The sequence below is a fragment of the Mastacembelus armatus genome, chromosome 5 (genome assembly GCF_900324485.2).
Source record: "Mastacembelus armatus chromosome 5, fMasArm1.2, whole genome shotgun sequence".
Taxonomy (NCBI): Eukaryota; Metazoa; Chordata; class Actinopteri; order Synbranchiformes; family Mastacembelidae; genus Mastacembelus; species Mastacembelus armatus.
This window is the reverse complement of record NC_046637.1, coordinates 19771944-19788693: the sequence shown is the minus strand read 5'-3', so window position 1 is coordinate 19788693 and position 16750 is coordinate 19771944. Positions and strand designations below refer to the sequence as shown.

The 16750-nt window shown below is 40.2% G+C and overlaps 1 protein-coding gene across 2 annotated transcripts; it reads left to right on the top strand.

Moving 5' to 3' along the window:
• Positions 1-327: 327 nt before the first annotated feature.
• Positions 328-6239, top strand: ppp4r2b (protein phosphatase 4, regulatory subunit 2b). 2 transcript variants are annotated; one of them, XM_026307960.1, is made up of 9 exons: positions 328-533; positions 1173-1254; positions 1468-1638; positions 2543-2636; positions 2717-2754; positions 2876-2950; positions 3069-3209; positions 3311-3621; positions 4710-6239. In XM_026307960.1, the coding sequence occupies exons 1-9, from the start codon at positions 500-502 to the stop codon at positions 5054-5056; spliced, it is 1293 nt and encodes a 430-aa protein (XP_026163745.1). In that variant the 5' UTR covers positions 328-499; the 3' UTR covers positions 5057-6239. The 2 variants fall into 2 exon arrangements, with proteins under 2 accessions (XP_026163745.1, XP_026163746.1); XM_026307961.2 differs by having other exon boundaries at positions 338-533; positions 3311-3597.
• The last annotated feature ends 10511 nt before the right edge of the window (positions 6240-16750 follow it).

Below are 16750 nucleotides of genomic sequence, written 5' to 3'. Positions count from 1 at the left end.
CACAGTACAATAAACACAATAACAATACAAATATTTTCTAAACATATTTACCAAATTTGGCCCTATTTAGATAGTAAAGAGAAATTGGATAAATACAAGACTCACTGAAAACACAAACCCCATAAGCTGCATGTAAATGTTAAGCATCTGTGGGTGGATTTAAAGGTGTAAAATAGTTAATATTATCGAGTAATAGCAGATGTGTTAACACATAACATATTTATGTGTTTCCTTATATTTTACACAAAGCAGCGTGCATTTCATATTCTGTGTATTTGCCTTTCTTATTGTGTGTCTTGCTGTATTATTTCGTTTATTGGGTTACTTTATGTAGGTGCTGGTGTTATTTGAGAGGAAAGTGTCGGCAGAGCGGGCACTGACCTCACGGCGCCATGTTAAAGCCCCCCCTCCTCCTCCTTCCCGGCTGTGAGGCCGTAGCTTAGCATCAGCAGCTAGCCTGCTCTCCACATCCACAGCACTGACACAGGGCAACGGCGTGATGGAAATTGACTCGCTTGAAGAGGCGCTCAGAGGTCACTTCAGTGTATTTCGATAGCTCTGTGTTCATCGAGACCACATGTTTATATCCGTGATTCTACAATGGTTGTATTACAAATTAAACAAGCGGGTTGTAGCTCAAGCTAATGTCGGTAGCTCCCTAGCGGCTTCTCGGGATCAGGGTTAGCTAATGCTAGGCGGTTTCACGGAAATAGTTAGCTTTCTACCCAACATATGAGCCAGGCAGGAACGCTAACGAAATCATTTATTTTCTTGACTCGTAACTCCGACCTTGTGTGTTTTTGGCAATATCCTCAGTGATGTATTTAGCCGATATGAATTAGCTGGTTAGTGTCACCGGCTGTTTGCCGGTTAGGCTCGTTAGCTAACACACGGTGCTAAACCTGGGCTAGTGCGTTAGCTAACGAGCGACATAGCCCAACTTTAGCACGGTCTTTAGCGTCCACCAGCCCGCTACGTTATGGAGAGAGAGTGTGGTCTTCAGCCAAAGTGTTGTCGGAGACCAGCTAGCGAGATTTTGTTTATCGTAGAATGACCAGTGTCGTAATTTAAGATGGTTTAAATTAAAGCTGTTCATCTCTGACCTGGCTCTCTGCCGATGTAAAATTAACGTCATGTTTTTTTTCCCTCTCTGTTATCAATTCCCCGTTCAGATTTTGACAAGAAAGCGAAGAAGGAGGCATCTCCTCTCCTGGAACAGTTTCTATGTCATATTGCCAAGACTGGAGAGACCATGTAAGTATCAGGCCTGATAAATCTCCCCCTCCCTACTACACACACACGTTGTAAATATACTTTTACTGGGATTTTTAAATGTAATATAAATGTGTTCAGTCCTTTGTGGAGTTATATTCTAAATTCATATGCAGAAAAAGGTGTTTTTATTCTGTAGCTTTGTATGCTGTGCCAAATGTGTTAAGTCCTTTTATGCATACAATTGTCCTGCAGGGTTCAGTGGTCTCAATTTAAGAACTACTTCCTATTCAAACTGGAGAAAGTGATGGATGACTTTAGAGCCTCAGCACCTGAACAAAGAGGTCCTGCAAATCCCAATGTGGAGTCAATTCCATTTGAAGATATGAAGGAGAGAATCCTGAAGATTGTGAAGGGATATAATGGGTAGGTACCATGTTACAGTTATAAAGTAGGAGTTTCATTGTGTCTTGAATTGTATGATGAAGCCCCTTTTAAGCCTCATTTCTTCTTTTTCTTTTTTTGCTATTTGCTGGAAAAGATCAGACCACAAGAGTTCTCCTGGTGACTTTCTGCCTCAGTGTAATTACATATTCTTACTAAGTGCATGTGGGAGTGAAATTTTGTGATACACCAGAGAGGTGTAGCTCCTCATGGGTCCAAAATTTTGGATGTGATTCAAAGCAGGCCTGAATGTTTGCCAACTTGGCAAACATTTAAATTTTCGTGTTAAGCCAAAAGAAATAGATGTAATTCTGAAATAGACTTGATCTAAAATACTGTTGATTCAAACACAGAAACAGCACCACTAATTTAAAACAGAGCCGTGCCCCCCCCCAAAAAAAGTGGCAATACAATAGATTTTTCCTGTACTTCACAGCTGACAGTGTCTCACCACCAAAAACAATTTTTTACCTGAGAGGTTTATGAGATCAGAGTTGTTGAGTGAGTTTGTATCTATTGGCAAAATAATCAGGATTTATAGTTGATGCAAGAGAATTAATAAAGAAGTTAATGGAAATCCTGCTTTAGACACTTTTCATAGTTTAGCATTAGATTCACCAATGTAAAGCTAGGTGAGTTCTACATAATTGGGCCATATTATACTCTCCACAATAAATTCGTTCAATTTATATGTCACAGAGTGACACATGACTGGGCACTGTAAGCAAAAATGTAAAAATTTTTTTATATTGATTGTCAATTTACACATATGAAAACGGAAACACATTCTGCACTTTGCATTTAATGGAAGGTGGAGGAGTAGACCTTCTAAATGACAGTCTTTCTAACTGCTGTATGTTGAGTCTTGCTCTTTTCCTCCTTTTAGAATCCCATTTACTATCCAGCGCTTGTGTGAGCTGCTCACAGAACCCAAACGGAATTACACAGGAACAGATAAGTTTCTTCGAGGGGTGGAGAAGGTAAGTTCTAAACGGTGTGGATGTCTTTTATTTTCTTTTTTCGGTTGACACCTTTTCACTCATTTCTTTTTCCCTTTCAGAATGTAATGGTGGTGAGCTGTGTTCATCCAACCTCAGAGTAAGTGGTGTGTCCAAATGAAGCTAAAATAACTTGGTGTCGAAGTTTGAGGGATGTGTTTTCTGCTGAATTTAGAATTCTGATTTGTGTTTTATTGTGTGTGTGTTCCTTGCTCATGCAGGAAAAATGGTTGCAGTGCTGTCAACAGAATGAATGGAGTAATGCTTCCTGGGAACACATCTGCTTTTACGGAGAGGTTGTATTGTGGACAGATTTGGTCCTTCATATTGTAAATTCCATTGCATTACCTTTTGGTAATTTTTAAAATCTTTTTATCACACCTTTAACAATATTATTGTTTACCTTCTGGTTAGGAAAGTGAACGGCCCTGGAACTCCTCGGCCGCTAAGTCGACCAAAGCTGTCTTTGGCCAACTCGCTAGCAGCTAATGGTCTTCCTGACAGCACAGAGGACAAAGACCTCAACACAGAGCAAGAAGGTGACAAAGACTTCAGGTATGACTGAAGCTATAATACACCAGAAAACCTATCCACAACGTTCCGTACAAGCCCACTGGAATCACATCTACATGTCCTGTTCGTTTTCTTTTTGTCAGTGAGGGTTCGGCGTTGGGGGGCTCCCTGGGGAGCTCAGTCAAGAACAAACACACTGACAAAGAGGAGGACATGGAAGCTGAGCAGCAGGAAGTGAAGAGACTTAAATTCACCAAGGATGAGGAAGATGAGGAGGATGAAGAGGAAGAGCAGGAGGTGGACACACTGAGGCCTTTACATGCCACTTGCCTATCAAAAGAGGCAGAAGCCATGGTCCAAGAGGAGGAGAAGGTTGGGTGTAGCAAGGAGAGTGAAGCCCAAAGTAGTGCGTCTGCTGCTGAAGACCAAGGTCGGCTGTTTTCATTGCTTGTTGGTTAGTTTGTGATACTTTTTACAGTGTCAAAAGGAAAGTGTGGAATGTGCTATTAATGCTACACAGCAGCAGGGGAACACTTAAAACTGAGATGATTAGCTACATTATTTGCTGCAGGAGCGCTAAGATGTTTCTCTCTTCGCTAAAGGATTCATGCAGTTTCAGCTTTAGTTTTATCTTTGGTCTGAATCGGGGCACAAGTTCAGACTTTATGGCAATTTCACTTTGTTGTGGTGGACAAAGCGGTTGACTATTGCTCTACCACTTGAAATTTGATTGGCTTAGCTGCAGTTTCTACAGCTGGATGCTATAGTTCAGTGTGTTTTGGTCTGTCAACAAGCACATCTTTGCCAGGTTGAAATTAGGACTCATATTATAGTCTGATGTTCTGGATTTAAATACTTCTATCATATAAGTTAAGTTTCTGCAATAATGAAAGGAAACACTAAATCCATTTAATAAGTACTGTATTTTCTGGACAATAAGTCACGCTTTTTTAAGTTCTCTAGTGTGCTATGCAACGTATACAGCGAAGAAACGTGTGTGTTAATTTACTGTAATTTTTTCAAATCGTGACTAGAGTTAGATGGCACAATAGAGTTGAAGATAATACTGTATTGCTGGAAAAAGTAAAAACGCGCATGTTCACGCTAAACTACAACTTGTGTAACACAAGAAAGAGCTATACTGCAGATTTCAAGCTGCAGGTAATAAAGTCTGCAGCTGAAACAAAGTTTGGCGTGAGTGTCGGCATTCAGGCAACCTGAGAGAGGAGGACACGCTGTTTTGCATTCCTCCCGAAGTTGGCGCAGTTGTGTAACGTTACCTGACATGAATGAATTAATTCGGTAACGTCCTTCTGCCTGTTATGCCTAGCCTATGTTTTCATAGGCTAATTTAGACTATAATTAGTATAATTAGAAATGCAACTTGTACATGGCTTATATATGTTTTTTTTTTTTCTTTTCTGTTCAGCAAGACCATTCTTCCTAAAAGTGACTAATATTCTGTTGTGACGTATTGTCCAGAAAATATAGTGAGCGAGTGTGACAGGTGTTTTAACTTGTTTTTCCACTTCTTCACTCCAGAACCAACCAGCAGCACACAGGCTGAGGTGTGTGAAGGCTCAGGTCAGGAGTTGGAGCAGGATGAGCGGGAGGTGCCGTGCGGCTCCCAGGACGAGGGCAGTGACATGGATCAGACAGAGCAGCAGGCACCTGCAGGTGTGCTGGAGAGCCCCGGGACCAGCAGGGACAGTGAGGAATGCAACAGCGACCCAGTCAGCAGCAGCAACTGTAGCATAGAGGAGAGGGAAGAAGCTGCCAGAGAGGACATAGCTCTCGCTCCATCCAGCAGTACGACTGAACCTCCCACAGAGAGCGCCATGGAAAGTGCCAACACTGGGACCAGAGAGGAACCCATGGAGCAGGACTAGACTGAAGCCCCCCCACCTCAGCCATGTGTGACCATAAACCAGCTTGTCCTTGAATACAGCTTGACTGTCACTGGGAACGAGGATTAACTGCACCTCGCACACAAGATGAACATCATGTCCCACTCTTGGACACTCCTCCAAAATGGCTACGTGGCATTGATGTGGGCATACGAATACATTTTCATTTGAAGTTTGTTTTCTTTTTAACTGGAATATTTTATTGATCTTATTCTATGTTTTTAATTTTCCCTTAAAAGGGGTTGGTATCAGCAGCCTCAAGTTTTTTGGCTGGATTTTTTTTTTTTTTTTTTTTAAGTTTAATTGGGTTGCTTGAATGCTCCATGCTTGAATGGAGGTCTGGTTCTTTGTCACTCACTAAACATTTGGACATTGCGACAAGATTTGCAGGCAACATTTTATACCCTTTAAGCCCAGTGTTCCTCACTAATTGGGTCCAAACAGAACCATACCAGCCCCCTGTTATTTATGAAAGCTACCACCTGTTTCTGTTCCTGACGTGAACCTAAGAGTCTCACAACCACCACCACTATGTTCCACCAGGTTCCCTCAGGTGATTGAGAACTTGTATTGTTTTAAAATTAAATTTTCCATAAGTGTTGACATTTTTCCCCCATCATGTCCTTATTTTATTTGAACCATTATTTTGAAAAGATACACTACCAATCCCACATTGACATATGACCCCATTGACATATGACATTGTGGAGGCAACCTCTGTAAAATGATATATTTTGGGTGCGTAAAAATCACCATAATTTGTATTGTTTCAGTTCACTGAGTTATTTTGGGGTATGTTTCTGTTTGTCTGCCAGTTGTAGTTTCCAAAACCAGCTGTAAGTACAAAGATTACTTCTGCTTTCTTTGTATCGTGATTCCACCATGTTGTTTCACCCACCAATGCCCAGAGCAGTTTCTGGTTCCAATTCTACACCTGTTTCTGCAGCTGTACTTTTTGATATTTAGAATTTTAAATTTCTGTAAAGTAGATTTTTGTAGATTGTAATACAGTATGTGTTCACTGCCTTTGTGAAACCATATATAATTGTATAATTTCTGTGTATACTCTGAATGCTTTTGCTTTCAATGCGGTATTCAGGAACAGCAATAAATGTTAACATTTTTATTCGTTGCCTTTCTTACTTTCAGGCAGCATCTCACCTTTTTTGTTGACTGTGTTACTAATGTTTGTAGTATTTCTTCTGAACATCCTGGGTTATGCCGTTCACAGCTGGATATAGAACACAACTGTTGGTCTAATGAACTTCTTGTTATATCAGGAAAATAAAAAGTTAAATAATTTATGACTGTGCTTCAGTTTAGGTAACCCTATTTAGGTAACCTTAAATTCCAGTGCTGGCTCGCTGGACCTGTTAATGTTGTCAGTTTCACAGGTGTTTTTTGTCTGAAGTCTGAATGTCATCAAAAAGGCTATTTTAGTGTTTCCAACATTTACAGCTAATTTGGAAGTACCTACTTTCTAGACTAGTATTTTGGAACTCAGGTTCTGCAATGTAAACCTCTTCTTTGTCTCAGTCCCATGCTGCATACAGAAATTAAGTAATGACTCAACAGATACCAAACTGGCTTCAATGCACCACTGCTGATTAACAACCCTGAAAGTGAAGAGTTTTTTGAACAGTTGGCTACCTCCACAGTTGGCTACTTATCTTTGTTGTGCTCTCTTACCACCACATTCTTACCACTGTTAGAAAATGAATGCAGCCAGTATTATTTTTAGTTACAACTGTTTGACAGGATACTCTGCCATATCCCTCTTTTAATTTGTGAAGTGTTCCTTTTTGCTTTTATATCCATCAGCATATTGTTTCTCCAGGCAACAATTGTGCCATTAAAATGTTATACAGTATTTAGTAAAATTAGATGTATTCACATGTAGTCTGGGTGAAAAAAAGGTTTTTGTAAAGTTTTTTTTTTTCTTCTCTATAATTGCTCTTTATTTTTTCAGTAGTGAATCCATTAGCACAATTATTGGATAATCCAGTACAGCAACTACACTTAAAAAATGGTAATACAGTTGAAGCAACACCTCTTTATAATAATTTTTAAAAAACAACAAAAATAAACAGCATTAACACCTTCATGGATTACAGATGATAATCTGTCACTACTGTCATTTGACTTGAAATTTGCCCAGGCTCTCAGAGGAAATCAAGTGGACTGCATTAATCTACGCCTCACTGTTTAAACGGTGTGCATTCAAGACTTGTCTCCAGGGAGACAAATGCCAGGTCAAGCGGGGCAGTGAAAGCAGCTTGACACTGAGTGATAATAACCTCACCCTGGCTCTATCAATGGTAGATGATAGACAGAAGAGGACTGTGATTTTTCAGTGACATTGGTGGGCTGTAAAAATGACTACCTGACTCCTAAAAGGTGAATATTACACTGGTATCCCAAAATATACTGTATTTGAGTTACTCCTCAATTTATGTGTCATTACTGCACTTGCAGAATTTGCTTAGGGCCCTAAATTAAATCTCTGCTCTCTTCTATTCCTGCAGCCTCAGGGAGTAGGACTCTATTAGCTGGGGATAAAATGTTATAAAGGTAGATACCTCAGCATATTGTCAGTGAGAAAATCTGCCTCTGGCCTCCCTGGCAAGAAGAAAGTCAAATAACATGAAAGTGCAAAAGAAAGAAAGCATACTGCAAGGATAGATTATAACAATGCAACAGTTATTCAAAACTGTGTTTTTCTTCACATTTATTTTGAAAACCCTGCACATCCTGTCACTTTTTCACTGCTAGTAGATATGTTGTTAGGACCTGTATAGGAGCTGGAGTGATAGTTGCGGTGAGTAAAATGAAGCCTTTGATCAAACCAGTCAGTAAAATAACTATGAAATTAAACTCTCCTTCATTTCTCTGGTGACAGCCCTGGAGACCCCCATCAATGGACCCCTGGAGGCCTGTGGATTTCACATAAATCCCACTGGGCTGCTGCTTATAGTGGTACTGCCTGAATGACTAATCACACTGACTGCCTTGAGTCATCTTAAGTGGATATGTTACAGTGCTGCAGGCACTGAGTGGATTAAGAAATACATTATATCTTGAAAAAAGTTTTTATAACATAGCACTTAGGTGAGTTTGGAGCAAATTACATGGGTCAACAGGATTGAAAGTTGACAGAAGGGGCAGCAGCAGCAGCATCACCACCAGTAACATCCTCTCTGCTGGGGTCAGGTACCTCCACGTGCAATCTCCATGTCATCCAATAGAGGGTACTGTTTAATTTCCATGCCAGACGAAACATGCTTATAGCCTGCCCTGAAATCAGAATGCAGACTGAGTTCTCAGGCTGCTGCTGCTCATGAATGCAGGCTGTGGCACACTCAGTATGCCTCCTTATATGCTGCCTCGAATTGCCTGAAAAAGCATGGACAGACATCATGACCTCCTTCCTCTCCATCCCGTGCTGTCCGCGGTATGAACCCTCGCGCATCTAATTTTGGTTCTCCAGGAGAGTACTTTCCTCCTAGTGCTTGTGAATAACTGGGAGATAACATGACCACCTTTTTCTTTATTGTCCAAATGACTGCTCTTTCCCTGCTGCTACTGCTTCGGCTTTAACCTGTGACATATTTCTCACGCCTTTTCAAAAACCACAGACATCAGATCATCTCCCACGCGTCTCATTTCTCACGGGAGAAAACACTTTTATCACAGTGATCTAGAAAATGCTGCTTGTAAAAACTAGCTTCTGTCTTTGGGTGAATTCCAAGGCATGTGACATTTTTTTAAGAGATAAATGAGGTGGCAAATTGATTTTGCTCTACCTTGCCTTATAGGTTTGTTAGCGTCTCTTTCACGTGGGGGTCAGTTTCAACGTCGAGTTCCATTTTTTTGGCACGCAGAAGGGTCAAACATTCTGAACTCCTTTGACAAAATGGCAAACACCAGCAGTGGGTGGGGTGCCGTTCACTGTGTTGGCAGACTCAAGTGTTTTGGGGGGGGCGAAAACATTTATTTTCACCCACATCAAGAATACCAAGCACATCTAAAACTGGAGGCAGCAGGGAGGCTCCACCACAGGAGGCCCCCAGACAGGCTTCACAAGAACCGCTTAGCACAGTGGGCACAGTGAGAAATACTGTGTAATGCTCTGAAATGGTCAGGGGGGGAAAGGTAGAGATTGAATTATTCTGAAGTCCAGGCTCCAGTGGGTTTGACGAGTGGATTTTTATGTGGCTTAATGTGTGGGCGGCGCGCTCAGCAGACACAGACCACAGGTGGCTGCTGTTTGAATTTCCACTTTTTCTGTCAGAATGGCATCATCACAGAGAAAGACCGACAGTAAGTGGAAAAATGCTTTGATTTAGCTGTACTATTTGTGTCATAGATTATCAGGTTGGATTCAGGGACTGTTAAATGTGCCAGGTTGAGAAATTCTAAGACATTACACATTACATAAAATGGGTGACATTCATGGTTGGCAATAAACTGCTGGCTGTAAGCCTGGCTGGGGAAATCAGGCCAGTGTTTAAAGATCTGTATGCAAAGGAGAAAGTGTGCATTTGGCTTCCACAGAGGCACAAAAACCTATATTTCCAATGGTCTCAGAAAAAAACACTGTATTTTAGCACATATGTGGCATCATAAAGGAAAACGGATTTCCTCACTAGGAAGCCAAGGTGATCTCAAACAAACTACAAACTATTAATCTGCCTTTCATTAATATGAATATGTGTAATTACATGTTTTAGATCAGGAAGCCTTAGTTAAGTTGGTGAGGTGACTGTAAGACTAGGTCAGAATCGCATGTGCTATATTTTCTGGGTATAGCACCAATAACGTACATTTCTGTTTCACTGAGGTAAACGATGGCAGGTCTTCCCCTTTTCTGCCAAAGTGTTTAGTACTGTCTCATCCACTAACCTCCCTACAGCTCTTTATGAGCATAAACAGGTGTCCCAGGCCATACAATATCAAAGAAGACTCCATTTATTAGAGTTTTTTTTTTCTGCATTTCTTAATTAAAATTGTATTTATGTTCACACTAAAATATCTATTTAAAATGAGAAATATTACCATTATTCATCAAGTTATAGCCTTTCTGCAGTTTACTACACTCTAATGAAGTACACTAATTGACTTTACTCATCATGTTGGCAGCCGAGGGCACTGCTTCCCCCAGCCTCTTAGCCTAATGGCACCGAAGGGTCTTGTTTATAACAGTCCCATGCTTTTAGAAGCCATTTCCAGAGACGCAACATTCTCTTTGCACTGTGTTGTTGAAAGTGTGAATGGGAGACTAATAAAGGTGCAATTACAGCGATTGTGCGTGTGTGTGTGTGTGGTAATACTGTTGACTGGGATTGCATATATCTGCATCCTGCAGCCGAGGCAGGTTTCTCAGACGCTTTATGCTGATGATAATGCATCATTAGAACAAACCTCAGAGACACAGTGTCTGACTGAGCTGCTGCTATCTGCAAAATCTGACATATAGTCATTTCTCAGGTGTCAAGTGTGCCTGACAACCTAAACTCATGAATAACTAAAAACCCAACTGTGCCATTAATTTCAAGTCTTAACACTAAATACAATTACAATTTTTATTTAAGCCTCTAAAAAGCAGCTAATTGAAATTTTGAGACAGCCACTTAAACTATATTGATCTGACTTTCAGTCTGAAGAACATAAAGTTGAAATGTAGCATGTGAGAACATAGGGTACTCATAGATGGGGTGAAAACTGTTGCTGTCAGAGAACAAAAAAAATAATGAGCCATGAGCACAGTTTAGCGAGCACAGCACTAGAAATCTTGTCGTGTTCGGAGCTGCTTTGTATTCTAAATCAGGAGGCAAGAAAGAAGAGTTAGTCACCCAGCCCGTCACTCACAGCCATGGGGTCAGGAGACCAGTGTATTATGTGCACAGTACTCGAAGTACTAGTGATACATCATGGCACATACATTATAAATGAAAAAGCAAGATGGAGGTAGTCAATAATAATCTGCTGATGTCGAAATTGTTTGACTACAAGTATACGCAGTGTATCTCTGACCTCACACAGACAATACATACACACATTTCTCACTCTTAACAAAAAATAACACATATATTACATGAATTTTAGAGGATAATGTTCATCTTATTAAAATGACTGACTGGTCTTTCACAATTGGTCTACAGTTTCAGCATGTTTTTCTTTCAGCAACTGAAAATGATGCTCAAGTGAAGTCTTTCAATTATGACTTGTATCACGCTGAGATTCTAATTCCACACTCCAGTGGTTCTCAAAGTGGAGCCGTTGGGGGGAGGGATCCTTTGAAAATGAGGAACAGTTTAATTTTACCATCGGTTCATTTAGCACGCTACATTGCTGGCTCGTCAAACTCTCAGATGTGCATGCTCAAAGTCAAATGCCAGTATAATACTTGGATTAAAAAGTTTGACATGGTTAAATGAATCATCTTTGGGTTTGAAAGGCCTGAAGCTGTGCACGTGTTTTAAGGCTGACCTGATGCTAGGAGCTGACAACACCCAACAGCAACATTTCTTTTGGGCAAAGGCCAACTTACTAAGAGGAGCATTTTGCAACCTCACTTAGTGGATCAAGCTGATAAAATCCCTAAGAGGCTGCAACGTTCAATAGACCTGCAGATATTATGGGATGGGGTCAGCGAAGTACTGATCATTCAGTCATTCAGAGTAGTAGTGTGACGTTCGTACTGAGGGAGGTGAACAGAAAGACTATGGGATCATTACAGCAATTGTTTAGGGAATGTGTTTCCCTTTCTTGTTGAGAGATCAGCTGAGAAGATCAATACCAATCTACTGTCTGTGCATTACATACTGAACTGGAGCCAGGAAGCGACTGGAAGCAGGGGGAAACAATTGTGCTGCCTACCTGACTCTGCCCAAAGTACTGAGACCCTCAAATGCTGATATCAGCAGCAGCATGTGGGCTGATGCTGCTGCTTATGCATAATGAATGTCCTGCATCTCTAAAGAGCTCTTTCTAAAAGTTTGGTTACCATTCAACATTTAGACCCGGGGGCATCATCCATTTTTTTGAGCAGCGAGGGACGGGCTGTTGGAGGACACACCGTTGAGAGTTATGGCTATGCCATAAAAAAACAAAACAAAAACAAACAAACAGACCTTTGAAGCTTTCAGAACCACATAAGGGTAAAATTGAGTCTTTGTTTTCAGCATTAAAAGAGTTCAGTTCATTCAGCTGATGGAAAACTTGAGAAAAAAATATGTAGTAAAAGTTGGACAAAGCTGAATTTTTACAGTGTGGTACACAAAATCGTCAGTACAAGGTTTCACACAAAAACAAGTCCTGTTTAGTTTTTCTTGAGTGAGGAAAGTATGTTTGAGTTCATTTGTAACCACCGGTGTCATTTTGGTGTCACATTTTGAAAGTCAGTCCTCTTCCTCCAGGGCCTCTGTCTGGTTAAAGAGAAGCTTATGCATCTCAGCTGGTCTCCTAGCTGACAGGATACTAGCTGCTTTAGAGCCTGTCCTGACCTTTAAGTCAAAGCATAGAGAAATGACTCACAGATAGAAGCATCAGCGACCGGACTACAGAGCATCATGGTGCCACCACTGCAGAGACGCCTTTAGAGTTTATAGGGAATCTGAATTGAGAATAAATTGACAGATTATTCATGATGCTTCTTTTTTCTGTGTTGTTGTGTTCCAGGTTTTTCACTAAAGGAATCTGGCGTTATGTCAATAAAATATAGTGGCTTGGCTCAACATGATAACTATGTTAAAATGTCCAAATAATCAGGATTTAACCTGTGTTCATAAACAATGTTTTTACTGATAAGACACTGTCAAGAGTCATTCCTCCTGAAGGTAAACAATATGTTCCTTTGTTCTTCCCCTGCCATTAATAATTGTAATGTCTTTGTTTCATCTCATCCTCGTAATAAATCAGAGGCGCTCATGGATTTTATTATTAATTTTCTGATATATTTAGTTGCCTTTGGAGGGTTTACTGATCTATCCTGGCTGTCTCATGTGATCTCACAAACACACTGGACTGAAACAAGAGTGGTAAAATGCTGTAAAATACAACAGAGTCACCAGTTCAGGAAACAATCCTCAGCTGATTAGATGACTGTCTTTCATTGTTGCCAAGTCTGACATCATTGTGTGGCAGCAATATACATATGAGAATAATTTATAGTTGTTTGTAGAGTTTTGCATACTGTAGGCATATGGAGTTTGTGCTGTCCAGGGCCAAAGCCCTCTTAGAAATTGTTGTTTTTTAGTGTGACAGAAAATATTAGTTGTTTTTTTATCACACGTACATTTGAGGACTTTTTTCTGAACCCTATATACACAAATAGCTTCTTCACGATGACAAATGCAGGTGATACTGATCACAATAATTACTGCTGCCTCATGTCAGCTGAAGACACTCTGGCTAGAAACCAAGTCAAATTAATGCATTCACAAATAGCTACAAAAATGAACTCAGAGCACCTGATTAGTACCTAGTGCACAGTTAGTTCACATTGTGCATACCATCCAGCCAGTGGTGGGTTTTTTTTTTAAAATAATATTTTAACTGTCATCTTTTAAAATCAATACCATGACTATGACTATGACCATGTCTACCTCTAAGCATGATCATTTGAGGGATAATGCCCAGGCTTGTGGAGCAGGTACAAGCACTTCGGTGTCTCCCAGTCCCCACAGTGAAACGGCATCAGAATCAGCTGCAATCACAAGCTGCAGAGAAGCTTTCACCTTATCAGTTAATGGATGAGCACACTGGAATGTCAGCCTGTTCTCCGCTCCAACATTAAACTGATGAGTTCTGCTCCAAAGTCCAAACAAAAGACCGTCACACTGGCTGGGATGACGGACACTTTCATCCCAAAGAAAATACAAGTACATGGTGGTTTGTAATCAACTAATCTCCCAGCAGTCTGTGGTGTTGGTGATGGGGACATCCTAGAATTGATTTCAGGAGGTTTTTGTTTGCTTTGCATGCCATATTGTTATCTCCATTTAAAGAGTGTATACAGAGACTTGCACCCAGACATAAATCACAAGGTTTGGGTTTGGTCAGGCACAATCAATTATACTCTACCAGGAAGACACTGAGTTTGCACCCCAGCTGTTCCCATTACCACAGTCACCCCCTTTAAGTGATGCAGACTCAAACCCTGAGACAAGAGGATGATTCATGAAATAGTAGATAATACAAACTGAAGACAGAACGACAGTAGTTTAGTGTAAAAGATAATTAGTTTTAAACAGTTTAATAAAGACTAATATGTTTCAAAGGAGCACTTAACTCATTTGAAATCCTCTTACTGTATAGCAAATACTGAGACTGTGAGAACACTTTCCTGAGTTTTTAGAGATACTCTATAAAAACCCCCCAAAATCTTAATTTCCTAATTTTTCAGCATTCATCCAAGTGGCTTAGACTGAAGTTTTATTTCTCCATTATAAACCTCTGAAAGATGAGGGCCAGGGAGAGACTAATGCATCTTTTAATTTGTTATGAATTTCATTGTTATGTGATGTGGTGGGGTTGGAAGGATCGAAGCAGGACCCAAGTGAGAACAGGAGAACCCTCTCCACACTCGGAATACAAACTGTCTTCCAGACAACTCTGCCACTCCGTGTAGAAACTAAATAACTAAACCTCGCCACTCAGCATAGAAACTCAGGCAATCCCTCACACACTCTGGCACAAAACATTAAGAAACATTAATCCTGCAAAGAAGAACCAAGGAAATCAGGAGGTATATATACACTAGACCAAAAGACTAACTGAACGCAGGTGAAACTAATCATATTGATCTACACAAAGCTACCTAGAAACTAAACTAGGCAAACCAGAAAGACAGAAAAATAAAAGCCTCTACAGGAAATCAAAATACCAGACCATGACACTAATTTGATTCATCCAATTTCATGAGTGAAATAATTAATTGGTGAACCACTCCTTTATAAATATTATGCTTAGAATGTAAATGCTACAGGCAAGTTTGAAATAATTTTACCATTTTCAAAATGAATTCTCTTCTCTGTTTTTGTTTTTTGGCTTTTTAGCTTCTCATTGCTCACCACCTAGTCGTCTGCTATAAAACTGAAACAATGGGCTGAAAGAAGTTAAAATGCTGTGTAGAGCTAAGGAAAACTGAGTGTAGTTGTCATTTTTTTGTAGGTTTATCCAGGGGTGGTTCTAGGATTTCATCCTTATGGGGGACTTAGCCCTCATTATTGTTGCTGATAAGACTACCTACCTTCTATAACCACCTACACGTCGCAAGACATTTCGTCGTACAGTACGGCTTTAAGCTCAACTGTACATTAGTCAAAGCATTATTTTGCATATGAATAAGATACATGTGAAACTCAAGCAAATAAATGTATGAATAAAGATGCATATTGTTGCCTCATTAAAAAGCAAAACAAACATTTAGTAGAAGATGAGATGACAAAAGATGTGTATTAGCAGACGCAGAGCTGCCTTTGTCTTCAGTAATAAAACACTGCTGCTAATTGAAGGATCATATGGGACTGAGGGTACAAGGTCCTGCTAACAGATGGCAGGAGTCTGGAGTCAGATAAATAAACCATTATTCCAACAAGGAGATAGTGCCATATGAGGGAGCCTCATGCCAGCTTCACTGACAACTTGGTCACAACATAAAACAACATAGTGTAGTATGCCACATCTTATTTATGAATGGATGGACCACTTTCTTGGCTTAAAAAAAGCAATAAAAGATGATGGAAGTAAGTTGCCACTGCAAGATGCATGTGAAGGACAGACTATCATGTCAAGAGAAAACAATAGGTATAAATCTTTCTTGCTTTCACTGTGTCAGATCTGAACAGCAGGGATCATGGCTGATTGGATTGTTTTATGTTAATGCCAGCCTGACATGCTGTTACCCTACTTGGCTTTTTTTGCCTTGGGTCTCTTTTACAAGTTGGTAAATTTACATGAACAGAGAGCCTGATTTTGTTATTCCATGAAAAATGCATATCCATAATTAAAAATACATTCAATAAGAGAGCAAGGGTCCTTTTATTACCCAGTGTTAAACTCTACAGTGTGCTATTTCAGATAGCCAAGGAAGCAGATTTTATGTTGGATTAGAAGCAAATCCTGAACCTGGGACTTTTGTGTGTCGAGTTTGCATGTTCTTGCTGTATCTGTGTGGGTTTTCTCCGAGTGCTCAGGTTTACTTCCATAGTCCAAAGACATTCAGCAGGGTGTACCTGCCTCTCACCCACTGTCAGCTGGGATTGGGTCCAGCCCTCCCCCTTCCCTCCCCATAACCCCAAATGTACAAGGATATATAGTAGATGATGGATGGAGCAATATTCTCTCATACTGGCCACTCTCTGATAGACTAATACACTGAATCCTATTAAATTATCTGAGATTAGTGTGATGTTTTACATTTTAAACAACAGTAAAAACTCATTAATACATATTGGGATTTGGAAACAATACCAGTTTATGTTATGATTAGCAGAGTACATGTATTGTAAGTACACATTTGATGTTAGTATATTAAATTTGAATGATTCATGGGCCACCCACACAGTTGTTGTCACTTATTCCCTGAGAGCTCTGCTGAGCACTGTGTTCCTTAGTTTACACTCCCAGAGTACACACAGTCTGTAGCACAAACACACACACACACACACACAC